The sequence below is a fragment of the Microcebus murinus genome, chromosome 3, assembly GCF_040939455.1.
Source record: "Microcebus murinus isolate Inina chromosome 3, M.murinus_Inina_mat1.0, whole genome shotgun sequence".
NCBI classification, from domain to species: domain Eukaryota; kingdom Metazoa; phylum Chordata; class Mammalia; order Primates; family Cheirogaleidae; genus Microcebus; species Microcebus murinus.
The window spans coordinates 8681520-8708399 of NC_134106.1; the positions used below are offsets into that span (position 1 = coordinate 8681520).

Below are 26880 nucleotides of genomic sequence, written 5' to 3' on the forward strand. Positions count from 1 at the left end.
CTTCCTGGAGGAGGCGATAACTGAGCTGCAGCTTAGAAGTTGGAGAAGCCTTAAGTAGAGATGATATGGGAGGAAGTGAGCACAGAGGGACGAGGAAGTGAGGATGTAGATGAGAGGTGAGTGAGGGGTTCAGACCTGTGAGAGGAGGGGTGCGAGGAAGATGGCAGGGTGGGCAACCTGGAGACCTGCTCTTGGACTCCAAATCCAGTGCTCTCCCCATTGCCATCTAGAGCCACTTCATAAGCCAGTTTTCTCTCTCCTCCCGCCGTCCCTCATGCACACAGCTAACCTGGATTTTAGGATCCAAGATACCAAACTGGAGGAGCCCTTAGAAATCCTCTAGGCCAGCACTGTCTGACAGAGGAGGAGACTGAGTCCAGGGAGGCGGGGCCGGGCCTAGGATCCAGTCTCTGCTCCCGTGACACTGGGCTGGTGGAGGCCTTCCCTGGTGAAAAGCCTGTGAATCGGCTAGCGCTCATTGAAGGAGCAAATATGTTTTCTGAATTGAATCTGAGACTTCCTGACCCTAACCACCGTGCAGCCGGAAGTCAGCCTCCAGGTGCTGAATGTAGGGGCAGCCGCCCGCCCGGGGAGCTGGGCCTCTGGGGAGGGGAGGCTGTGTTGGGGCCTCCCTCCCCGAGCCGAGGTCCGGACACCCAGCCTCGGTCCCGAGCAGCAGGGAGATGAGGGCCCCCCTCAGCCTGGGACCCAATGCCCGTGGCTCTGGGACGACATCAGGGGTGGACTGAACGTACTTTCCTTGCCATACCCTGTGGAGGGATGTGGGACATGGAGGACCCCCCCCCCAAATTTCCTACGGGTACTCAAGCCCGCTGGAGTCTGGCCCCAACCAACCTGCTGACTCTCGCTCGCTGCTATCCCGGCCACACTGGGCAGTTCAGTCCCCGTTCCCCCGTCACCGCTCCGTCCTCCCAAATCCACCCTGTTCCTCCTCTGTGCCCTCCGCAGGCGTCTCTCTCCACCCACCTGCCAAACCGCCTTTCAGCGCTTAGCTCTGGTGGTGCCCTCCATGCGGGGGGCTCCCAGGCACCCCGGGCTCAGTCCCACAGCTATGTGTGGCTGTCAGGGCCCTGGTCATACACGTGTCGGAGCCCCCAGCACCGGCCGCAGTGGCCTGGCTGGGGGCTCCACAGACCCTTGCGGGGCCAGCTTGTCCTGAGCACAGCCGAGCTGTCGGAGCCCCTGAGCGCTCTGGTCCGCTCTGGGAAGAGCCCAATATCAATTTTTTAAAAATCGTTTCTAAAAGGGCAAGGAGTATTTAATGAAGGCTTGAAGCCTGTCACTCGGTGGTTCTCAGTGGAGAAGTGCTGACCCTGGGGGTGGGAGGGGTGTAGATAAAGGAAGGATTTGTTGTCCCAGACGGGGGGAGGGGGTCTTAACTGGCATTTAGTGCTGGGGACAGAGTGGGCAGGATGCCACATGTTCTTCAGTGAGTCAGCTACATGATGAATCATCTTCCCCAAAATGCCACATAGCACCCCCATGGGACACTTCAAGAGGGAGTTGGTCCACACTGTACCACAGGGGCAGCTCCCGGGGACATCGTTTTGGGAGAGCTCACGGGCTTAGAGTCCACTAGAGGCATTTAGGATTAGCTTCCCAGAGTGAGAGTGTCTGTAGATCTTCCTTCCTCAGGTCTGAGACCCGATTCTACACCCTGTGGTGGTCTGGCCTAGTGGGAGCCCTCCTGCACGCGAGGACTGACTGGAGGGTCACGGGCCTGGCCCGAGGGGCGGAGGGACAGGAAAACAGCGGCTGCCTGGGGCTGCAGGGGGAGGGCCTGAGGGGCGCACCGGTTTGAGACCTCTTTGCAAAAAAAGTACTTCGTGCTTTTAATTTTCGATTCACTTTCAGTGAGTCTAAAGGAGGAGGTAGAAAATATTTTTTGAATTACTTTCAAGAGACTCTAAAGCAATAATTCTCCAACCGCAGCGTGCTTAAGAACCGCCAGGGTGGCTTGTGGAGGACGGCATTTGCTTCCCGTCATTTCCAGATAGGAGGCTCTGGTCCGGCGGGGCCCAGGAGGGACAGGTGCCGCACGCCCCAGCTGGCTCTGCACAGCTCCTCGGGGAGCGCAGAGGACCGTTGCTCTTCTTGCTGCTGCTCCACCCTGGCGGAATCGCCCGGCCCCCACCACGTGCTGGGCTTCTGGGTTCCTGGGAGGGGGGCTGCCTCCAGACCATTGCGTCTTCAGTCTCCCAAGTAGCTTTAACGTGCAGCCAGGGCTGTGACAGGGAGCTCTAAACACGGGACGTTTTGTGTCACACTGGTCAAGAAACTACCATAACCAGGGCTTGATTTTTTGAGCTGTTCACGATATCGCTTGAGTCACCAGCCTGCTGTTACCTAGAGTGGGCATGGCTGACTCACGGCGGCGGCCGTGGGTGTCCGCCTCTGTTCTTGATTTCGTGAGTCTGAAATGAGCTTGGCGGGGCGGGGAGGGGAGCAGGTGGATCTGTACTGCCCCCAAGTGGTGACACGGTGTCGGTGGCTTGAGTGCTGCTGCTGCTGCTGCTGCTGCTTGTCTTGGAATGTGTAGATGACAGAGATGATGGTGTAGGTAATGGTGGCCGCCGTTTAATGGGCCCAAACTCTCTGCAAGGTGCTGCGCAAAGCGCTCTGCGTATGTTCTCTTTAGTCTTTGTTGAGCCGCCTTTCCCAGGAGATTTTATTATCCCATTTTAAAAATGAAAGAACTTGGGCTCAGAGACAAAGCTTAGATGCATGCACAGCTGACTTTGGCATGAAGCATTTGCAGAAATTGACAGGGTGTTTCCTTATGCCTCAGAACTGCACTAGATACTTAAAACCCATTGTCAAAGTGTGATTTAAAAGGAAAAATGCCAGATAAGTGTTCTGCAAACCAGGGGAAAGTTTTATTGACGCTGTTTCCTAGGGATAGCCTAACCTGTACTCTGAATGTTGTCCAGGTATCCTGTCAAACTCCGGGCCCCCCAAAAAACGCCACAAAGGGTGGTCTCCAGAATCCCCATCAGCTACAGATGGTGGCTACCCCCCGAGCGGTGGGAGCAGAGCTAAGTATGGTAAGTGACCCCAGCCTTGCCCAAGACCCCAGACGTGGGCACTAGCAGTGCTGCTGGTGTGTGTGCATGTGTGTGCGCCTGTGTGTGTGCCTGTGTGTGTACGTGTGTGTGTGTGCATGTCAATGAGGACGTCCTAGGGAGGCAGACTTTGATACAACAAAAGGACTGACTTCTTATATGCCAGGATTATTTTACAAGGCCTAAGATCCCCGTACAACAGCGAATTCCCTGATCCTAGCAAAATTTAAAAAGGGCTTGCATGTCACTTGGGAGGGAAATGGAAGAGGAGGAGACTGAGTCATGGGTGGGGAGGGTTGGACCGAATGAACTTAAAGGTGCCTTTGACCTTGGCGATCTGTGATCCAAGGCGTCAGTGCTCCCGTGAGCAGGGATGTGGGTCAGGTTGGTGGCAGATTTGTTGGCCAGCCTGACGTCAGGTCCGATGTATTTTCCTAACGCTCTCGGCTTGTTCCTAGAAGGCGCGGGTGTGTCATGTGTGCCCCAGGTTGGCTTGGTGGGCCCAGCGTCAGCCGTGGCCTCTGGAGAACCAGTGTCTGTTCCTGACAACTTGCTGAAGATATGCAAGGCCAAGCCGGTGATCTTTAAAGGCAAGTGGAGCAGCGAGCCGGGTCTCGGGGGCAGGAGAACCTAGACACACGAAACAGGCAAAGTGGAGACCTCGTCCTGGCCTGACTCCAGGTCTGACTCTGTCCTTCTGAGACAAACCTCAAACTCTTTCTGGGGCAATGAAAGAGCCAAGCAGACCCAGTCACCGGTTTGGGCCTGGTCAGATGCCAAGAATTGTAGGTCTTGCCGTAGTTTTCCACAGTGAGCCCGAGTGAAACGATGCCCTTCCGTGAAGCCCATTTGCTTGTCCACACGTTCCTTCATCCACTCGCTCAGCTTCACCCGGCTCCTGCCATGGTGACAGGCCGGTGCTTTGCACCGAGGATCAGGCCAAACAAAGCCCTTGCTTCAGGGAGCCCGGTCTGTGGGCTGTCCTGGTGTCACCCAAAGCCACTAGTATTTTTGCACCGTGACATCTGACTTTGGTTGGGCAAGGATAGCTGTGGTCACCACCGTAAACACATAAAACAAGACTAGATTGGATCTGCTTTGTGCAGTGGGCTGGTGGGCCCGCTGAGGAGACTTTTGGCCCAACTAAAGAAACCTCTTTCCAATGAATCCAAAGATCTTGAAATGGGAAACCGAGGGAGGACTTGATTGACGATTGTGCTCAGCAGTATAGTGTGCTGGCATGTAATAATACACACGTATGTGCACACGTGGGCACACACACATGCACACACACGCACACTTTCACTCCCATCTCAAATAAGTTGATATTGCATTTGGTATCATGCTTGTGGGTAGAGGGAGAGTGGTAGGAAAGTGGGAGAGGCATCCTACTGTTAATTAAGAAATAAAGGACACTTCTCTTTTCTCAAAAACAAAAAATGGGCAGGGCATTCAGGGAATAGGGAGCAAATCTGGGTCTTGACCTCGGCACGGGGCAGGGCCTGTGATTGGGTTGGTTCCGTTGGGCCCTACCGGCTATCTAAAACAGGCCAATGTTCAATCTTGTTGCACGTGGCCTTTGCCTGGCCAGCGTGTGCCTGCGGTAGACCCAGGGAACGTAGTGCTGAGGCGACAGAGCTAGGATGGGGCAAGGCCAGGCGGTGCGGCAGGGCTGCCCCCGCACCTGCTCTGAGCCAGGAGCCTCAGAAAAGGAGCCCTGCACCTCGCACCAATGACCTCAGAATGTAGACAGTCCCCTCCGTTCTCAAGCACACTGTCTCCCACACTTCCTCTGGTCAAGCCGCACCCCTCTCTGCAAAGTGCTTGCTTCCTTCCCTCCTGTCCCCACGACCGTACGCCCAAACCCCACCGATGCTTTGAGACCCGACCCAGTGCCTTGTCCGTGAAGCCGTCTTAGCCCTTTCATGTGGCTCCCATCACAGCTTCTCTGTCCCTCTTTGATGACAAATATCACGTCCTTTTGTGTCTAGTAACTCTTCCCGTTGCCTCTTACAAACCGTAGTGTTTACCAGCAGAGCTACCCAAGTCGCGGTCCCTGGTCCAGTGGGACCTGCACCACCTGGGGGCTCATTAGAGGTGTGAGTCCACAGGCCCGTCCCAGAGTCGGGCCCCAGTTCTGAGTCACGCTCTGGGGTGGGGCCAGCTAGTGTCTCAGCAGGTCTGTCAAGAGGTCCTCTTGCACGTGCAAGCCGGAGGTGCAATTTCCTTAGAACGTGACCCGTGTCTCACTCAGCCCTGGAGTGTAGCGTGGTGCCTGCACCACAGCAGGCGGCAGGTTCAGAAATTGTGTCTCTGGTGGCTAAACGGGAGTACCTTCTGGGTACAAGACACCATGCACACCCTTCTGTGATATCTCAGCAGCCCGGCGAGGCTTTGACATCTTCACTCCATCTTATAAATGCAGAGACCGAGGCTGAGAGACGTTGAGCTGCTTGGTAGGGCCACGTGGCTAAAGAAGGGTGGGGAAGAGCCTGGAACCGGGCCTGGGTGATTCTGCCTCGGAGAGTTGGCATCAGAATTCATCTAACGTTCGCTAAAGCGTTTGTCAAGGCCCGTCAGTTTTGCAAGTCTGCACAGCGTTTTCTTTTCAGCTTGCCAGAGAGCCCCGGTGAGCTGGCACACAGCACATGCGAGGAAGTGGAAGGTGGCATGGCGTGGCGTGCACACGGGGCGTTCCACTGCCAGCGCCGAAGCAGGGACACAGGCCTGGCCGACTGGCGGAGGGCGGTCCTTCTCCCTGGGCTTTAGCATGTGCACCTGTAAATAAGGGACCTGGCGAAGTGAGCAGACATGCTGCAGCCCTGTCAGTTATAAAAGGTTACGCCTCTGTCACTCTGGGGCCCAGGAGGGTGGAGCAGGTGTGCTAGGTCAGCAAGGGCTGGAAGGCCGAGACTTCCGGGAAAGGGGCGCTTGAGTGGCCCAGGTGCAGCCCACCTGTCTCCTTTAGCTCCTCACGCCCAACATCCCACACGTGCAGGGCCATTAGCTGTGCCCGAGGGCAGCTGCCAACGAGCTGCTGTTTCTTCCGTAGGCCACGGGAACTTCCCGTACCTGTGTGGGAACCTGAACGACGTCGTGGTCAGCCCCCTGCTGTACACGTGCTACCAGAATTCCCAGTCCATCTCCAGGGCGTACGAGCAGTACGGCGCCTCTGCCATCCAGCCCATCTCCGAGGAGATGCAGCTGCTGCTGACCGTCTACTATCTCGTCCAGCTGGGTGCGTCCCCTCCCACGCCCTGCGTCCCCTCTCACGCCCTGCGTCCATGATGGGGCAGTGACCAAAGGAGGGAAACGCCACAGCCGTGAGCACAGGCCTCCCTTGGGGCCCTTGGGAGGCCGACTTGGGCTGTCGGAAATGAAATACGGGGAATGTGCTCGTGGCCCCGCTGGGAGGACATCATAGGGTCCCTGCAGTGGTCACCACGCTGAGGGATTGAAGGTAGGTTGAAATTGATGGAGACAATTCCAAGACCATTTACTTGCCATTCTGGGCAAGGGATACAGTAGGGAATAAAACAAAGACCCTGCCCTCAAGGAGATTCTATCCTAGTGGCGGGGAGAGGCAATAAACAGAAAGTAGACAGGTAAAGGTAGGGCACAGATGTCTGTGTGGGGTCAATTTAGGGTCATCAAGAAAGGCTTCTGTGAGTAGAGACTTGAGCCATGAGAAAGAACCAGCCTTGTGAAGATCTGAGGGATGAGGGCAGGTGAGGGCTCCAGGGGGGAGGGGTAGGCAAGGAAGGACAGGTGAGAGGCCCAGAGGTGGGAAGGGGCATGGAGTGTCCAGGTTGGTGGCGAGGCCAGCGTGGCTGCAGCAGGGCGAGGGTGAGAGGTGTGGTCAGGGAGGAGACAGGGCCTCAGGCTATAGTCAGAATGTGATTATATCTTAGACGCATTGAGAAGCCGCTGGAACATTTTTAGGCAGGAGGAGGATATGATCTGATTTTCATCTTAGAAAGGCCGCCTTGGCTGCTGTGTGGGGCTGGATGGTGTGGGGGCGGGGGCTGAAGCAGGGCTGTCACTCAGTGAGGTGGGCAGTGACTTGGGCCACTATAGGTGGCAGGAGTGGGACACAGGGTATATCCTGAATGTGGGGATGGTCAGAAATCCATTTGAGGGAGGTGAGGGGAAGATGAGGCGGGTTTCACCCTAAGCAACCAGGTGGATGCAAGCCCAAGTTCTGTCTTGGAAATTTCAAGTTTGGGATGCCCTTGAGACAACCAAGTGCTCTGTGTCATTTGGAGGGGCAGGTCTTGCGCCCTGGGAGCGGTTAAGGCTGTAGGTGTAAATCTGAGAAACTCGGGCTTAGAGATGATGTATATTAAAGCCACAAGGCCAGCTGAGATCCCCTGTGGGTGGCCACAGGTAGAGGAAAGCGCCAAGGATCCATTGTTTGGAGATCTGGAAGACAAGACTGAGCTGGAACAGGGAGGAAGGAAAGGGCAGTCAGGAATCTGGGAAACTCACCATTGCCTCTTTCTCATGGTCCACACATCTGTCATTAAGTGCAGCTTCTTCCTGCATCCACCTCACCTTCCTTATCTGCTGCCCCCTCGCTCGGGCACCACCCGCTCTTCACACCTGTCAAAACTGGGGTCTGACCACATCTCCTCCCTGCGCAGAGCTGCTCAGCGGTTTTGTTTCCCGTCCACGCTCGCTCTCCTCCTGTTCCAGGCCCAGTGACCACCTGCCGCCTGCTCCCATCTGCTCACTCCGCTCCTGCCTGCTGTCCCCCGGCAATCTGGGTCCCACAGGGGTGTCGTGTGCTTGCTATCCCTTCCCTGTGTCATGCTCCTGCCCAAGACGTTTGCACACCTTGCTTCTTTGTGTCATTCATGTCACGTCCTCTGAGAAGCCTTATGCCATTGTATCTAAGACAACTCCCCGCCCTCAGCCCCCGGGGCTGTCTGTCCTATTCCCTTTGTCTTGTCCCTTAGGGCACCACCACTCCCAGAAATCATAGTCCGTGAATGTTTGTTTGCTTTAAGTAACAAGTAGGATGTGAGCTCCGAGAGGCCGGGAACGGTCAGCTAGTTCCTTTCTGCACGAACCTCCACCAGCATCTGCAGCTCAAGCGCACGCCCGGCGGGCAGATGCTGGGGGGTGGATGGGTGTTGATACGGAAGCCAGCGAACAAATCGTTCCCAGGAAAGGAGCGAGTCAGCCATGCCAGAGTGGCTGCGAGTTGAGTGGAGGGAAGACTGATCATGGACCGCTGGGTTTGGCTCTCTGGGAGCAGTTGGCAGCCATGAGGAGTGATGTACGAGGACATTGAGGACAAATGCCACCTGGGAGTGGGTTAGAGAGAAAGGGGCGGGGAAGCAAGTACAGCGAGTGTAGACAGCTCCCTTCAGGAGCTTTGCTGGGCGGTGGTGGTTCTGGGATTCTGGAAGGAGACGTGGGTTCGAGGGAAAGTTTTTAAAGATGAGAGAGAACAATTATTCCAATCAAATTCTAATCTGATTGGCTAATTCAAATAGCTAATTCTGATCAAATCAACCCAATCAAAGATGGAGATATAAACGAACCACACCCTGGCACAGCCCCCTGAGCAGGTGGCATGAGCCCCGATTTGCAGGTCAGGAAGCTGCGTGGTGAGAGCGCCCACCGCCACACGGAGGGGCAGGAACACGCCTTCGCTCCTCCAGCTCGTCAAATAGAAAACTTGGGCGTGTAAACCAGACAGTTTACTAATGAGGAAATACTCATAGGAAACAAAGTATTCAGTCTCGCTTGTCATCAAAGTGATGCAAATTAATAAACAAGTATTTTTCTCAATAACAGTTCAGATAATGGTATCTGGTGGCGCTAGGTACAGCAAAACCAGTACTGTTACGCGCTGTCAATGAGGTAAACGACACATTTGGGCCATCGGAAGCAGGCTGATGAGATGTATTAGCTGGCTCTGTAAACCCACTTGGGAGGATTTAGGCAAAGGAAGTAATTTTCTATACATGAAGATGTATATTACAGAAGTATTTATAGAGGCGATTATTTGGGCGAAATTAGAGAGTGCACAATAGAGATCTTGCTAAGTAAATGATGGTGCCTCCGAATGATGGGATGTCATGAGCACACAGCGCTGTTTATGAAGACTAGAAACAGCAGGGAAACGTGACTATAGGGTAACGGTTAAGAAAGGAAGCCAAGACCAAAGCTGTATGCCCCCAGTGGTTACAGCTGTTTAAAACCTGCACATACACACACACACACATTTTAAAAGACTGAGAAATACACAAAAATAGTGTGGGTCTATTAGGGTGGTGAGAGGACGGTAGATTTATGCCCTCTCTAAGTTCTCCCGCTGCCTGTGACGCTGTCTAATAGCAGTGGTTTAGACCGCGTTACTCTTGGCCTGGCACGCGCCCCCGGTGGCGGCGCGCGTGTCACGCTGCCTCTGCCTGGGCTGTGTTGCAGCGGCCGACCAGGTGCCACTGATGGAGGACCTGGAGCAGATCTTCCTGCGCTCCTGGCGCGAGTCGCACCTGACGGAGATCCGGCAGTACCAGCAGGCGCCCCAGCCTTTCCCGGCCGCGCCCAGCGCCGCGGCGCCCGTGACCCCGGCGCAGCTGCCCTGGCTGGCCAGCCTGGCCGCCAGCTCCTGCAACGACAGCGTGCACGTCATCGAGTGCGCCTACTCCCTGGCCGAGGGCCTCTCCGAGATGTTCCGGCTGCTCGTCGAGGGCAAGCTGGCCAAGACCAACTACGTGGTCATCATCTGCGCCTGCCGCAACGCCGCCATCGACTCCTGCATCGCCGTCACGGGTGAGCGCTGCCGCCCTCGGCTGGCGGAAGGCTGGCCGCGGCCACGTCCCCGTGGGCGCCCGCTTTGCCTCGGGCGCCCGGCCTTGCAGTAGCGGGTGGCACCCGCAGTCCGTGCTCGGGAGCCGGCTTCCGAGGTGGCCTCGGTGCCCCAGTGCTGTGCTCAGTCCCATTTCATTCCTGCCCTGAGCTGCGAGGTTCACAGTTCCCGTGCCTTCCCTCCAGAGACGGGGTCAGCTGTGGAATCCGAAAAGGCCTGGCCGAAAACCTGGCTCCACCGTGCACCTGGCGCCGTGGTCGGTCACTCTTGCCAAGGCTGCGGCCCTTGGTTCCTTCTCCATCTACTGGAGATAAAAACCGTGACCTTGTCGTGTTATGTGGGTTCGTGAGCCAGTTTACTGATTATGAAATCATTCTTTTTTTTTTTTTTTTTTTGAGACAGTCTCACTCTGTTGCCCGGGCTAGAGTGCCGTGGCGTCAGCCTAGCTCACAGCAACCTCAAACTCCTGGGCTCAGGCGATCCTCCTGCCTCAGCCTCCCGAGTAGCTGGGTCTACAGGCATGCGCCACCATGCCCGGCTAATTTTTTCTATGTATTTTTAGTTGGCCAATTAATTTCTTTCTATTTTCAGTAGAGATGGGGTCTCGCTCTTGCTCAGGCTGGTCTCAAACTCCTGACCTTGAGTGTTCCTCCCACCTTGGCCTCCCAGAGTGCTAGGATTACAGGCGTGAGCAATTGCGCCCAGCTCAAAAACACTCATTGACGCCTTACGTGTACAGCCACAGGCCTAGCAGCGGGGGCTACAGAGAGTGAACACAGCAGTCCCTGCTTTCCTGGAATGTTCTTTCAGGCAGGGGAGCAGGCACCAAACACGTAGCTTGTCTGGCCTGCCCAGACTTCCCGGGTGGCACATGTTTCCAACCTGAAATTTTCATATCTCGTCTCCATAAAAAGTGCACGTTGTTACATGCAGTGGCTCAGTTGCCTTTTGCCATTCTTTGATCTTAAACTCACTGTTTTTTATGAATTCTTTACCTTACTTTGAATACATTCAGTAATGTAATGTAAAGTAAAGTAAAACCCGGAGCCTCTGCTGTGCCAGGTGTCACTGTCTTGTGCCACCTTACAGCAGGCTGCTAGCCACGTACTACAGAGGAGGGTCTAGAAGGGTTAGGTGACTAGTCCAGGCTCGCACGACTGGTGGCGGAGACGGCTTTCTTGGCCAACGCGCTGGATTCTCTGTAGGTGATCTCAGCCTTTTAGTTCCTCTTATCCAGTTAACCTAGGACAGGATGTTGTACCCCATTGGTTGAGTTAGCAAACATGAACACCTGCTCTTGGCCGGGTGTGGTGCCGGCTTTGGGGGCTAGAGAGATAAAGGTGTGGATCTTGTCACCAAAGAGTTCATGCTCATTGTAAAAAAAGGTCCCAGTAAAGATTATTGTTTTGCAGGAAAATACCAAGCCCGGATTCTTTCCGAGAGCCTTCTCACCCCGGCAGAGTACCAGAAAGAAGTCAATTATGAGCTGGTTACGGGGAAGGTGGACTCGTTGGGGGCCTTTTTTAGCACCCTGTGTCCAGGTAGGCTTGTCCCGACGGGCGCAGGTGCGGCTGAGACAGATCAGGGCGGTGGGGACTCGTCTCTGCCCGCCCCGCCTGTGACCTGCGGCTGATCTCGGTGTGCGGGCCTCCCTGCCTCCTGTGTGCTGGCATTCGCGTCCCTTCCCTTCCTTGCACGCCAGCCGTGGCTTCCGGCTGGCTGTCTCTTCCTGCTCTGGCTGGAGAGTTCTCCGGGTGGGGGACCTTGTGGGTTCTGTCCTTTTAGGGTAGACAAGGCCCTTGTGCCTGTTCCTCTCAACCCTATTAATCACCACTCCCTCCCTTGCCCTCTGAATTGCTCGGAGCCCCCTGGGGGGAGCTCTTCATGTGCTTGGGGTGCTGCAAGTACCTGTCCCCCTTCTTTGGCGACTCCTCTCTTCTCCCCTAGAAAGTGGGCTGAACCCTGGCCTCCCTGATGGGCTTGGAACCTTCCTCTCTGTCCTCTAGTATCTCATTCTTCCTTCCGCCCGAGGACCGGCCACGTCTGGTGTGACTCACTTCGTTACTGTGTCACATCCTCACAGACAGGACAGGCCATGTCACCTGTATTTCCATTACTCCGGGCCTCAGGACAGTACCTGACATGTACTAACTGTTCTGTAGATGTTTGCTGAGTTTCACTGAGATAGAAAACCCATTTCTGGTTATTTTCTATGTTTTGGGCAGAGGGTGACATTGACATTTTGCTGGACAAATTTCATCAGGAAAATCAAGGCCATATTCCTTCCTCACTCACTGCCTCTGTCACTAAAGCAACATCTCTGGATGTCAGCGGGGCACCGGTGTGCACAAGTGAGTGACAAGAGGAGCTGCCCAGGGTGCTGGGTGTGCTGGGATGGGGTCAGGGACACAGGTGTGCCCAGGGAGTGATGAGTAGGAGGGGAAAGGTGTGCTGGGGGGCAGGGCACAGGTGTGCTCAGGGAGTGGGGGTGGGGCACAGGTGTGCTCAGGGAGTGGGGATGGGGCACAGGTGTGCTCAGGGAGTGGGGGCGGGGCACAGGTGTGCTCAGGGAGTGGGGGGCGGGGCACAGGTGTGCTCAGGGAGTGGGGGGCGGGGCACAGGTGTGCTCAGGGAGTGGGGGGCGGGGCACAGGTGTGCTCAGGGAGTGGGGGGCGGGGCACAGGTGTGCTCAGGGAGTGGGGGGCGGGGCACAGGTGTGCTCAGGGAGTGGGGGGCGGGGCACAGGTGTGCTCAGGGACTGAGGAGTGGGAGGGGCCCATGCACCTGGGTCCGGCATGGTGAGGCAGCATCCAAGGTTGGGGGTTTAGGGTAGCAGTGTCAGAGGCACGTGCACTAGTTAGGGCATCTTCCTCATATCAAAGTAGACCTGATAGCTAATTTTATGTTTAGTCTTTGTTGACAACAATCTTATTTTATCCTGAAATGTGCATCTTTACGCCGTTCCTGAGATGGTACATTTCTCTAAGCCGATTTCCTGCCTACAAATGAATTACTCAAATTGTTTATTCATAACAAGTTCCTGAAGCCCTGTGATGGTTTATTCTTTTCTGGAGAACTTGCAGCCCTTTTCCCCAAACTCGAATCTAAGCGTCCCCTACCCTGGGATGGGCTCCTTGTCCCTCCAAGCAGATCAGGTCTCTGTCTCCTCTGTGTTCCCCAAGAGTGTGGTTTGGACTCTTACTGTCAAATGAAGAAAGTCATGCAAAGTGACTACTGGTGCCTGGCTGAGAGCAGGCACTTGATAATGAATTTTTTCCTTTTCCTTCACTGCTTTGCACATGGGCCCATCTCCTGCTGGGACTGGGGCTCACTGTTTGGTTCCCACGCTGAGGGCTGGGAGGCAGCTCTCTGCTGGCGGGCTCACCTGGCATTCTGGGGTCTGTCCAGGTCGCCACCTGGAGCCGCGTGGCATCCGGCCGTTCCAGTCGGCCGTGGCACAGAAGCTCCTCTCCCACGTGTGCTCCATCGCGGACTCCAGCACTCAAGATCTGGACTTGGGGTCCTTCGAGAAGGTGGACTTTCTAATCTGCATTCCACCCTCAGAAGTGACCTACCAGCAGACTCTCTTCCATGTCTGGCATTCAGGTACGGGGCCTTTCGGGGACAAGCTGTGTGGCCTGCACGGAGAAGTTCTGATCTGCCTAAATTCACGTTTGGATGTTATCGCCGTTCTTTGCCATAGAGTGGGTAGGGCGAGTGTTATTGCTCCCATTTTATAGATTGTGGAACTGATGTCAGAGAAAGCGACTTGCCCGAGACTTTAGAATCTGTTGAAGGCAAAGCCAAGACTTAAACTTTTGCTACATCCCAACACTAACTACGTGTTGTTATTTGGCTTCTACTGAATGTGCTTTCCCTGTTCTTTCAAGGATGTTGTTATTTAGACGTGACATACACAGAGAGTCAACGTCTTAACCGAAAGGACTCGCTCTGCAGTGGTGTAACGTAGGGCCCTGTGGCGTGCAGACTAGAGGGGGCTTTGTTGGTGGTGGGCCCTTTCTGTCCCCTCCGGCCTCCCCGTGGCTGGGGCAGCTGCCCCACACAGCCGGCTTTGTTGGTGCCCCTGGGTGGGCTGCTGTGCACACAGCAAAGCTGAGCACAGCCTGCCTCTGCCCGGCTCCTGCGTGGGACAGTCACACGGCTGCCACTTGCACGGGAGTCTCCTCCCTACCTGTCTCTGCTGCCTGCATCCCCGGAGCCTTGGGCCTAGCTCAGCACCGGCTGTGTAGGAAATAAACGCTCCCGTCTGAGCGGGCGGAAGCCGGGGAGCGAGTCTGTGGGGCTGCTGACGTATCTCCACGGTGTTGCAGGGGTTTTGCTGGAGCTGGGCCTGGACAAGGAGCACATGACCAGGCAGAGGGTGGAACAGCACGTTCTGAAGCTCGACATAGAGGCACAGACAAAATTTAAGGCCTTTCTGCAAAACTCCTTCCAGAATCCGCACACGCTTTTCGTCCTGATCCACGACCATGCCCACTGGGACCTTGTGAGGTTAGAGCGGCTTGCTATATGGCGGGTTGACGTTTCCCTTCTTTGAACTGGTACGTGTGCATGCTACTTGGGGCTGAGGGTACACGTCTTGAAAAGCTGGATGGTGTTAGGGCTTGGTACTTGTAATGCCATGATGTTTTCCACGATCTTAGTGCTGGAAGTCATCTCGGGGATCATCTAGTGCAGCCTCTGAAACTTACCACCATGGAGGCTCGAGTCACTGGGTGGGGTGAGGCTGGTTGTTGGCGGCAGTGAGAAGCTAGAGCCCAGGGCCAGGACTCACTGCCGGATGCACTTTCTCCGTAGCCCACTCAGTGACGGGGAGCCACGCGGGTGTGGGGTGAGGGGGAGCGTGGGGTCCTGACGGAGCGGCTCAGCCCAGTCCCTCCTAGTGCCGTGGTCACTGCCGGCACCTGGCAGGGTTTCTAGCTCACCAGGATCGTCGCTGCGAGACTGGCCCTGGGGTTGTGGGTTCCAACACTGCCGCTGATGTAGGTGAAAAAGGAGGAGGCTCGTGGGCCCGATCCTGGAGAGAGCCTTTGGTTATCATAGAACTCGAAGACATGTAGGGCTGGCCAGGCCTGAAGGGTCACCTAGGTGAAGGGTGTACCACCTGGGCTCCTTGTATGGGCTTGGGGAAGTTTGACATCCTGAAATGACAGAAAGAGCTGTATTGTGAACATTCACCATGGGGGCAGGTTGCTCAGAGTGGCTGCCTGCCAACCAGAAGGTGAAGTGCTGGTTTGCTTTTTCCCATCCCTAGATTTACGGCAGAGAATGCCGAGGCCATTGACTCACAGAGAAAGGCTGAGCTGGGCCCGTCTTCTAGACACCCTGTCTGTCTAAACTGCTTTCCATTCCTTTAATGCTGCCTTTTATATTTAGTATAGAAGCCAGGCGCAGTGGCTCACACCTGTAATCCTAGCACTCTGGGAGGCCGAGGCAGGTGGATTGCTTGAGGTCAGGAGTTCGAAACCAGCCTGAGCAGGAGCGAGACCCCATCTCTACTATAAATACAAAATAATTGGCCAACTAATATATATAGAAAAAATTAGCTGGGCATGGTGGGTGGTGCATGCCTGTAGTCCCAGCTATTCAGGAGGCTGAGGCAGAAGGATTGCTTGAGCCCAGGAGTTTGAGGTTGCTGTGAGCTCAGCTGACGCCATGGCACTCACTCTAGGCAGGGCAACAAAGTGAGACTCTGTCTCAAATAAATAAATAAATAGATTTAGTATAGAAGTTACCATTTTATATTCTCTTTGGCCTTTAGGGAAGAAAATATAAGGAGATAAATACACAGATTGGGCCAGAGGTGAAAATGCAATTCATTCCACTCTCCTGAGTACAAATCGCCATTTTGCAGGAGTAGATGGATTTGTACCTCGTAAGAAATCCTTTATAGATACTGTTCCCCCAGTGAATTTTTCATAAGGAATGAGTATCAAGGGAGTCCCTGACAGGTGCCTGAAGTCTAGTCTTTTTCTTTTCTTTCCTTTCTTTTCCTAGTCATGGATACAGCCAAAATTTTCAGTTGTTGGCAAAGTCGGGAATTATTTATTCCGCTGCTTTATCCTTGTAAAATTATAAAACAGTAATTCCGCTTATCGTTTCTTCTCCTTCCTCCCCCAGCAGCGCCGTGCACAACCTCTACTCTCAAGGCGACCCGTCCGTGGGGTGGGTGGACAGACTGCTCAACTGCAGGGAGGTGAAGGAGGCCCCCAACATCGTGACGCTGCACGTGACGTCCTTCCCGTACGCGCTGCAGACGCAGCACACCCTCGTCAGCCCCTACAACGAGATCCACTGGCCCGCCTCCTACGGCCACGCGAGTGTGAGTGCCCGGGGCGCGGGGCCTCCGCAGCGCGGGGCTGAGTTCGGAGAAACTACGTGTAGTAAAAACCTTCACCAGCGTGGTTGGGGATCGGTGGGTTCCAGCTCCTTGGATCTCTGATTCAACCCAGGGTTAGATTTAAACCCTTCTTTGTCGTTTTGGAAACCTTCCTGCAATACCCCAGTTGGCTTCCCCGTCTCAGAATTCGCTTTAAAGCAGTGCGGTTGGTTTCACATTTTCTCCAGTGGCTGCGGCTCTCTGAGCAGCCCGAACATCTTTGCTCTCGCGGCATCGGATGTGTCGCAGACAGAGCCCCTGAGGGATGTGGGGATTTGGGCACCCTATGGAGTTGACTCCACGTGTATCTAGAAGCCTTAGGAATGTTCCTGTTTTTCCTGTCTCTGCGTTCTCGCAAGGTTCAAAATCTCCTTCAAACTGAACATACATCCTCAAAGCCTGGTGAGTTTAGTGTTAGTTTATCACCTGGCATCCTCTCATCAAAACAAAACAGACAAAGACAATTCTGGTAATTTGAGAATTCTAGGCGGTTGGATTCTAGCTAATTACATAAGGAATAAACGTAAAATTCTAGACTTCTTTGGAGTGCCTCACAATCACCTGAGGAACTTTTAAAAATAACTGATGCTTGACTTCAGTCCTGCAGACTCAGAATCGGGGCGATGGTAGCCTGTGTCTATGTGGCACTTGCCGTGAGCCGGGAGGCCCTGCCGGAAGTGCCTTGGGCTGGGAACTCGGGCAGAGCCAAGTGCCAGGGTGAGCTCTGACTGACAAATGGGGAAAATGAGACGGAGGCTTGGGCCACTTGCTGAAGGCCAGGCAGTGAGAGAGTGGTGGAGCCAGCATGTGCCCTAGGCCACTGGGTCCATGGCCCAGGCCCTTAGCCACTGCACTATTTGGGGGTAGAGTTCACACCTTTGTATTTTTAACAGCCTAACCCAACTTTGGAATTTTATGCAAAAGTGAGTAAAATTGGCTTAGATAAGTATGTTATTTTCCATTGATTTTTAGCAGCAACTGAATGCAAGATAATGGATATAATTGATTCGCCTGCTCCTAAAGCTAACGTAAGGTCGTGGAAAGGAGCAATTTTAACAAAGAAAGTTGCACATTAAAATAAAAGATAAGGTTAATTTTCTTCTTGATAAAGACAAATGAATGGGAACAAATGGGATAGAAAACAAATGGGAACAAATGAATGGAAAACTCTTGGCTGATGAGGCTATATCATCCTTAAAGCACAGGATGCTCTCCGCTCTGGGTCTGCAGGTGGAAGAAATTTTATCAAATGCATTCAGGGGACTGCATCTTCAGCACAGTTAGGTCAAGATGCCAGTGCAGCTTGTCTGCAGGCCTGGCACGTGAGCCTCTGACCGTGCCTGTGAGTGCAGTGTTTGAGTGACCGGCACTCTTCTCTGTTTTAGGGAGTGGACTTATATCACGAAAGCAAGAAGTACTTCGGGCTGTCAGAGTTTATTGAATCCACCCTTTCAGGACACAGCCTTCCCCTGCTCAGATATGACAGCTCCTTTGAGGCCATGGTCACTGCCTTAGGAAAAAGGTACGTGTCTCTCTTCGAAGGTACTGGAAGTGCTCAGTGGCTTTACGTGCAAGTTGAGGTGTGTTTAGCCAACCCAGGAATTCCAAGAGGGACGTTCACCTCCCTTTCTTCCTCGATGACTCGGTCTCTTCATTAAGGTGACCCTGGTTTATTTCTTCTGTGTTTGAGTCTCTTTGGGTCAGTGATATTTTTGTCATGTTGCCGCTCCAGAGTATTTTAGAGATGAGAATGGGTAGAAATCTGCTGGCATGTGGAGTTGTGTTTGCAAATCAATGGAAGGCAGGAAAGCGGGAGGGGAAGGTACCAAAAGGTTTAAAGGAAACAAGAGTGATGGTAATAGTTGGCTTTTTATTTCTGATACGTATCATCCATTGAGTGCTTACTTTGTGCCGTTCACTGTTCCATGAATCTTACTTTCACTGTCTTGGTCCTCACTCCCTCTCTGACCAGTTGTTACTACTATACTTGTTTTGCAGGTAGAGAAACTGAGGCTCACAGAGGCCCCATAACTTTCTCAGGCCACATATCTAGCAAGTGATGGAACTGGGTGACAACCCAGGATCAATCTGATTACACAGCTAGCCCTTTTAACAATGGACCTCTTTACAGATGAGGAAACTGAGGCTTAGAGAGGCTAAGTGATCACCATCATGCATACAGTCCATAAGTGGTCAATCCAGGCCCAGTTTTACAGACTGTCTAGTGCAAAGCAAAAGGGCTGCTCTGCATTGACCGTGGGCACCAGCCGGTCCCTGCCCACCTCTCCTCATTGTATTTCGTTCTTCCCATTTGCAGATGAAAGGATTAAACTAAACACCTATTTCTCAAGCTGTGTTCCAAGGTATACTGCTTTGGCTGGATATTAATGGCTGTTAAGCCAAAAAGGTTTCCATAGTCAAATGTGTTTGAGAAACATTACATTTAAGAAAAGGATTCTTTTGCTGTGAGAGTTCTCAGAGCCTTTAGCATGCCCATGCGTGCTGTAAGTCTCCGGACAGCTAGAGATAGCAGGTATCTCACGGGATCAGTGTGCCCCAGAACACCCTTTGAGAAACTAAGGCTCTTAGATACCTTTCAAATCCGTGATTCTGGTAAGAGATTAATCAGGCTGGTTTTCCAACTCATGGAGTGGTAGCTTGAGTTCTCATCAACTTGCTGAGCGAGGAAGCCCTCTGAGATTTTACATCGAGGCCCTGAGAACCAGCCTTTGTCCTTGCTCTGCCAGCTTCCCGCCTTCCCCTCAGGCAGCAAGCACACGGGGGTGCTTAGGGTGCTGTAGACACTGGGCTTGGTGCTCTGTGGTTATTGCCTAAAACCATCCTCACAGTTGCATAGTGAGGTAGCACATTCTGCTGTTCCCATTTTGCAGATGAAGAAACTGAGACTTAGTTTAGGTCACTTTACCCAAGGCCACATGGGGAGTTTATAGCAAAGCTGGACCCAAACCTTTGTCACTTGGCTCCAAAACTGCATAACCACCAAGCCATACAAGGTCCCGAATACAAATTCAAGAAGGCCAGGCTCGACCACTGTGCTGATAAGTCTTGGTCTTGGAAAATCATTTAACCTGTCTAAACTTCTGTACCCTCACCTGCAGAACAAATCCACTTTCCTAGTGGCAGCTTACGAACGTTTCATGAGATGGAGTACACGTGCATGCTCAGTAACGGTTGCACGCTGAGAGCTAGGGCTCCAGAATCATCCCTCTTGGGGTTGAGTCCTGGATCGACCACTAACCAGCAGTGAGACTTGCAGACAGCTGCTCAGTTCCGTAAGAGGAGGATCATATCTACCGCACAGGGGTGTTCTGAGGATGAAGTGAATACCTGTAACCACTAGAAGCAGTGCCTGGCACGCATCGCAGGCCCCTGCTGGCTGCTGCCACCTCCACCGCCATTGTCACGATCCTCTCTCTCCTCCCTTCCCCTCTACTGAACTAGAAATATTGCATAGAGATTACATTTATGCATTCTGCCAAGTGAGAAGAGAATATCAAGCCCTAGGTTGGTGAGATATGGAGAAATTTAGCCCAAACACCTCACTTTAGAATTGTGGGAACTGAAGCCCAGAGAGGGAGAGAGATTTGCCCAAGTTCACACAGCCCATTTGTGGCACGCTGCACTATCGCCAGGCGTGCTGTTCTTTCTGCCATACCCTGCTGCCTTTCCTAGGAATCACGTGTCTGGGAAACTCTCTTGAAACTGGTAATTTGAGTGGAAGGAGATAATACAGGTAAGAGCGCAGCTCGCCTCCTCTTGCTACCGCGTGTGCGGGCAGCCTGCTGGTTCACCGTGTGCACACACGCCGGCGCACAGCCGGGGAGTCTGCTTGTAGGGCTACAGACCTGACACAGACCTACTGCGACTTAAAATAAAAGATCTAGACACTTAACAATCCTAATTTTCATTCCGGTATGTTGTCTCTGAAGCTGCCATCCTTTAGGGCCTTGCCATAAAGGCTGAAGGGTGGGCCTAGGTCTCTGCGGAGCCACAGCTGGGCACCGTTCTGTGCCTGACTGCTGGGTGCTGTCTGGAGCTGGACTCTAGTTCTGCCTCCAAATACTCTCTCTCTTTTTTTTTTTAAACACAACAGCTCTAGTGAGGAAGAACTGACACACAGTAGAATGCACACACTTAAATTATTCAATTTTTTTTTTTTTTAAGACAGATACTCACTCTGTCACCCTGGGCTGGAGTGCAGTGGCATCATAGCTCACAGCAACCTCAAACTCCTGGGCTCAGAAGAGCCTCCTGCCTCAGCCTCCTGAGTAGCTGGGACTATAGGGCACATACCACATGCCTGGCTAATTTTTCTATTTCTTCTTTTTTTTTTTTTTGTAGTACAGAGGGATGGAATAATTTTTCTATTTCTTGTAAAGATGGGGGTCTCGCTCTTGCTCAGGCTGGTTTCCAACTCCTGAGTTCAAGTGATCCTCCTGCCTCGGCCTCCCAGAGTGCCAGGATTAGAGGTGTGACCCACCATGTCTGATCTTCAGTTTGGATTTTGACACATGTAGACACTGGTAAATCTTCACCAAGATAATGAAGAAAAATTTCCTCCTGCCCCTTTGTCTTTCCTCCTGTCTTTTTCACACTATAGATTAGTTTGCATTTTCTAGAGTTTTATATAAATGAAATTATTTGTACACTATGTACTCTTTGTCAGCTCTCTCAGCATAATTATACGGAGATTCATTCATATTGTTGCATGTATCAATAGTGTGTGTGTTTTGGGAGCTAGTATTCTAGAATAGAATACTACTGTATGGCCATATTCGTTTTTTCTGGTTAAGAGACATTTAGGTTGTTTTTCAGTCTTGGCTATTACAGATAAAGCTGCTCTGAACATTCATTACAAGTCTTGGTGCAGGGATATGCTTTCATTTCTCTTGGGTGAATACCTAGGCATGGAATGGCTGGGTTATGTGGTAGATGTATGTTTAACTTTTTAACAAACTGCTAAATTGTTTTCCAAAGTAGTTCATACAGTCCCACCAGTTTCAGTTGCTCTACATCTTTGCCAGCACTTGGTAGGGTCAGTATTTTTAATTTTAGCCATTCTGATATTTGTGAAGTTGTATCTCATTGTAGTTTTAATTTGAATTTCTCCAATGACTAATGACATTGAGTATCTTTACATGTGTTTACTTGCCATTTGTATATCACCTTTAATGAAGTGTCTCTTGATAAATGAACTTCTTTATCATTATGGAATGACCCAAAGAATATTATTCTTTGTTTTAAAATCCATTTTATATGATACTAATATTGTTATTCCAGCTTTCTTTTGGTTAGTGTTAGCATTGATTATAATTTTCCATCCTTTTACTTTTAGCCTATTATTTAATTTTTTGAGATAGCGTCTCTATTGCCTGGGCTTGAATGCAGTAGTGTCATCATAAGTCACTGCAATCTCAGATTTCTGGGCTCAAGCAATCCTCTTGCCTCACTCTCCCAAGTAGCTGCAACTACAGGTGTGTGCCATCATGCCTGGCTAATTTTTCAATTTTTTTTTTTTTGTAGAGGTAGGGTCTCGGCTATGTTGCTCAGGCTGGTCTCAAACTCCTGGCCTCAAGTGATCCTCCTGCTTCAATCCCCCAAAATGCTAGGATTACAGGCATGAGCCACTGCACCTAGCCTCTTTGTGTCTTTGTATTTAAAGTTAGTTTCTTGTAGGCAGCTTATAGTTGAGTCTTGCTTTTTTATTCAGTCTGGTAATCTCTGCCTTTTAATGGGGGTGTTTAGACCGTTCACATTTAATGTGGTTATTGATATGGTTGGGTTTAAATCTACCATCTTGCAGTTTGTCTCATCTGTTTTTTATTTTTTTTTTTATCTCTCTCAGCTATAACTCTTTGTCGTAATCTTTAGTGGCTACTTTACAGTTTACAGTATGTATCTTTAACTTATAGTCTACTTTCAGGTAATATCACACCACTTAATATGTAAGAGTCTTACAATAGTATATTTCTATTTCTCTCCACCTAGGCTTTGTACATTGTTGGATACATTTTACTTATACATGTTATAAACTCCACAATGTTATTTTTGCTTAGACAATCACCTTTTAAAGCTATTTAAATAATAAGAAAAATACCTTTTACATTTACCCACATGGTTACTATTTCCAGTGTTCTTTATTCCTTTGCATAGATCTAGATTTCCATCTGGTATCATTTTCATTATATCTGAAAAACTTCCTTTAACAGTTCTTGTAGAGCAGGTCTGCTGGGTGAATCTTTCAGCTTTTGTGTGTCTAAAAGAAGTCTTTATTTTGCCTCATTTTTGAAAGATATTTTCCATGGTTATAAAATTCTAGGTTGATTTTTTTTTTCTTTTTCTTTTTAGGATATTAAAGATGTTGCATCACTGTCTTTTGACTTGCATTATTTCAGACAAGAAACCTGCTATCATCTACACTCTTTTTTTCTCTCTATGTAATCAATGCCCCACAACTGGCTGCTTTTAAAATTTAAAAAATGTATCACTGATTATAGGCAATTTGATTAAGAGATGACTTATTGCAGTGTCCTTCATGTCTGTGCTTGAGTTAATTGGGTTTTCATATATAAAAATATTTTAGCCATTATTTCTTCAAATATTTTTTCCACCCTCCCTTTAGAGTAATCTATCTATCTATACACACACACACACATACATACATATATATATATAGCTTCTTGAAGTTGTTCTATAGCTTCCTGATTCATTATTTTTTCTGTTTAATTTTGCTGTTTTCAAGTTTATTAACCTTTTTCATGCAATGTCTAATCTGTTGTCAATCTCACCTAGTTTATTTTTTTATAGAAGCACAGTAGTTTTATGATAAGATTCCTAAGAGAAATAAAACAGTTTCAGATAGCATATGCATCAGTGTACATACACCTGTATTTATTTATTCCTGCTGAGAAACGCAGTGATGGGATGAATTGGTGATACATAGTTACTGTGTGTATTTATTAATCAGGACTCTGCTGCAAGTAAAACCCAACCTGAACTCTCTGAGAGAAAAGAGGGATGTATTGACTCATGAAATAAAAGGAAAGGTTGAATAGATAAACCACAGAATAGCAGAGAGAGAGAGAGCTGGTTTCAGGAAAGCTTAGTTATTAAAACACTGTTGAGACTATGTTGTTTTCCTCCATGTGCTTTTTGAAAAGCAGCACCCCTTGGTGGATGCTGAGCCTCACGATCTGTAGCTTCCAGAAAGGGATTGATTCTTTTTTCATAGTTTGAAAAATCCGGGGTTGGGTTTCCATAGTTGAACCTATCTGTTGTGGCTGGCAGGGCAAGGGCATATATAAATATAGTGACATAGAAAACCGCTGGGCGCCAGGACTCCGCTGCTCCTCGCCGCCTCCCCAGGCCAGTTGACGCGGCAGGTGCGCTGCTTGGGCCCGGCCTCTCATGCCACCGGACCCATGTGCCGAGGCCAACTGTCCAGGCCTCGCTAGGTGCTCAGTCGCCTGCTCCTATCCTCCGGCCCGCACCAACTGCGCAATCTTGATTGGACACTTTTTGAATCCCACTGTTGCTGATTGGATGTTAAAGCTTGTTGCTGATTGGATGCAACTTAAATTGGATTTGAGTCCTACCAAGGGTATAAAAACAGGAGGAGAACAAGGAAGGGGGGTCAGAAGGCAGAAGTTGGCTGAGCCTGCTGGAGGAATAAAGACTGTTCTCCGTTGGCGCTGGGTTCTTTCTCTGGTCAAGCACTGCAATAAGAGTTGTAACACTAGCTGTGTACACCTTGCTGAAACAATAGTAGCTCCCATGAGAATTCAGGGTCTCGTGTATTTCCCAAGACATTATAGTTTCTATCTTTAGAATTTGTGTGTTTCTTATATCTCCATTTAACATGTTCAACCCTTCCTCTAGCTTTTTAAACACACAGAATATAGTTACAATAATCATGTTAATGTTCCTATCTACTAATTCTGTCATCTGTGTCATTCTGGGCCAATTTCTATTGATTGATTCCCTCCACCCCCTTTATTATGGGTCATATGTTCCTGCTCCTTTACATACCTGGTAATCTTTGAGAGGATATCAGACGTGGTGAATTTTACCTTGTTTGGTGCTGGATAGATTTGTATTCCTATAAATCCCTCTAAATCTTGAGTTTTATTCTGGGATGCAATTAAGTTACTTGGAAACAGTTTAATCCTTCCAGGTCCTTTGTTAGGCAGGACCAGAGCAGTATTTAATCTGGTGTAACTTTGCTCATTACTGAAGCAAAACACTCCGTGTAAATACTCAGTGTTTCATGGCTCTGAGGCCCTCTCACTGATTGTGGGAACAAGAACTATTCTCGGCCCCACATGAGCTTGAGACAGTGTTCCCTTCAAACCTTTTGCAACCCAGAGATTCTCTGTTTGGCCTTGGGTTGTCTCCTTACATACACGCACTGATCACTACTTGAGTGGGACCCTCTGCAGGTCTCTGGAGTTCTGTGTCTATGCAGCTTTCTCCTCTTTGGCACTTTGCCCTGTGGTCTTACCTGCCGTGGTTTCCCTGGACTCCAATACCTCTCCCCAACTCAGGGAGACCATTAACCTTTGCCCACGTTCCCCAGTTCAGAGTGCATCCCAGAAACTTCTTCCAGGCACGAGCTGGGAGCTTGCCTAATTAGTTTCACACAGTTCAGGATCCCTGCCTTTCACTGCCTCGTATCCCATGTCTTGAAACGCTGTTGTTTGCTGTGTTTGTCCAGATTTTCGTTTGTTTCAGGTGAGAGGATGTATCTGATCCCTGTTACTCTGTCTTGCTTGTCCTTTGAGTAGAACTCATCTCTCTTTCCTTGCTGGGCATTATTTGGCTAGTGTACCAGGGATAGGCAAAGCACTCCCTGGGCCACTGAGCCCTTCATGTTGGAATCTGTGGACCAGTTAGACCTTCCTGCGACAGCACTGGTAATGGCAAGTTGCCAGGCAGCCTCTAGTTGAAATAACCCACCGAGCAGTTGCAGCGCTCGGGGAGGCAGGAAGCAAAGCAGGAGGGTGGGTGGGAAGGCGTGGGCAATGTCCTGGTGCTATCAGAGATGCTGCTGGAAGGTGAGCTGGCTGCCCTGAGAGACTGCACAGAGTGGCATGGTCATGGTATGGCTCTTTGTAGGTCAAGAAACTATGTCTGCTCCAAGAAGCCACTGAGTCAGGGGGACTCATTCCAGCTAAGTAAATTCAAAAGAGCATTGTTTATAAACTGGCTGTCAATTTATTTATTCCTGCTGAGAAATGCAGTGATAAACAGCGACCTGGGTTTTTCCACTGGTGCCCTGGGGTCTGTTTCTGACGCCTGGCTCAGAGCCACTCTAGCGGTACATTGGTTGTAGGGGCGGCCACCACCTTTGCGTGGGGACACACCTGGTGACCATAGATTTTGAAGCAAAAACTAGGATTCCTGGTTTGGCTGGATGTGATCTGATTTGTAATTCATCTGTCAAGTTACGTTTAGTCATATTTCTAACAACTCACTGTAAGGGAAATGAACAGAGCGGGGCACCTTTGGAACTGTCTCCCCAAACCTGGGGGATAGTGGATGCTGGGGGTTCTCCTGTACCCAGGGGGAACCTGGGGCAAGTTAACTGCCGCCTCAGGGCAACTGTACCTGAAGCTGGTATGGACTGAACAGGCTTTATGTCGTTCATTCATCTGTTTGCTCTTTGAACAAACATTTATTGAGCAGCTCCTAAGTGCCAAGTAGAAAACGCAGAAGAAACAACAGCAACAACAACACATTTGTTTCCCAGCTGGAAAAAACATTTGGTTTCTAAGGGAGGCCTCTAACTGGGGTTCCAACAACCAACCAGCTTCTGAGGGCAGCCCCGCCGTTCGTTCGTTCCTATTGCGGAGCAGCCTGCGCACAGCACAGCGAGGCACCTTGGCGCGCTGGCGGCGCGGGGCGCGGTGCGGGGCGCTGGGTGGGAGCGAGGCGGTCACGGCGCCGTGTCTCTGTGTTCCTTGCAGGTTCCCCCGCCTGCACAGCGCGGTGATCAGGACCTTTGTTCTCGTGCAGCACTACGCCGCCGCGCTGATGGCCGTGAGCGGCCTCCCGCAGATGAAGAACTACACGTCGGTGGAGACGCTGGAGATCACGCAGAACCTGCTCAGCTCCCCGAAGCAGTGCCCCTGCGGCCACGGGCTGATGGTGCTGCTGCGCGTGCCCTGCTCGCCGCTGGCCGCCGTGGCCTACGAGCGGCTGGCCCACGTGCGCGCGCGCCTGGCGCTGGAGGAGCATTTCGAGATCATCCTGGGCTCCCCCAGCTCCGGCATCACCGTGGGCAAGCACTTCGTGAAGCAGCTCAAGGTCGGGGGGGCGCTGTGCGCAGGGGCGGGAGGGCCTCGGGACGCCTGGGGACCCGCCCAGGGGACCATGAGGCGAAGGGAGGGGCAACACGCTCCTTAACAGGGCCAGCCATCCTGGGCACCCTTGCAGCCCGGCAGTACCCCTGCCTGCGACACTACCCTGCCACCTCGGTCCTCTGGGTTGCGGCATGGCTTTCTTGCTTTCTGAGGGTACGTTTCTGCTTGTCTTTGTCTAGCTGACAGCTTTGG

General features: G+C 51.3%; 1 protein-coding gene across 1 annotated transcript in view; it reads left to right on the forward strand.

Annotated features, from left to right (window-relative positions):
- The window catches only part of GREB1 (growth regulating estrogen receptor binding 1), a 70339-nt gene that overhangs the window by 20620 nt on the left and 22839 nt on the right, over positions 1–26880 (forward strand). Inside the window, exons 7-17 of the mRNA XM_076000554.1 lie at positions 2952–3065; positions 3542–3673; positions 6136–6321; positions 9522–9869; positions 11319–11447; positions 12132–12257; positions 13315–13512; positions 14238–14418; positions 16048–16243; positions 17692–17828; positions 26293–26632. Coding sequence (XP_075856669.1) covers positions 2952–3065; positions 3542–3673; positions 6136–6321; positions 9522–9869; positions 11319–11447; positions 12132–12257; positions 13315–13512; positions 14238–14418; positions 16048–16243; positions 17692–17828; positions 26293–26632 — 2087 coding nt within the window. The remainder of the gene's footprint in view (positions 1–2951; positions 3066–3541; positions 3674–6135; positions 6322–9521; positions 9870–11318; positions 11448–12131; positions 12258–13314; positions 13513–14237; positions 14419–16047; positions 16244–17691; positions 17829–26292; positions 26633–26880) is intronic.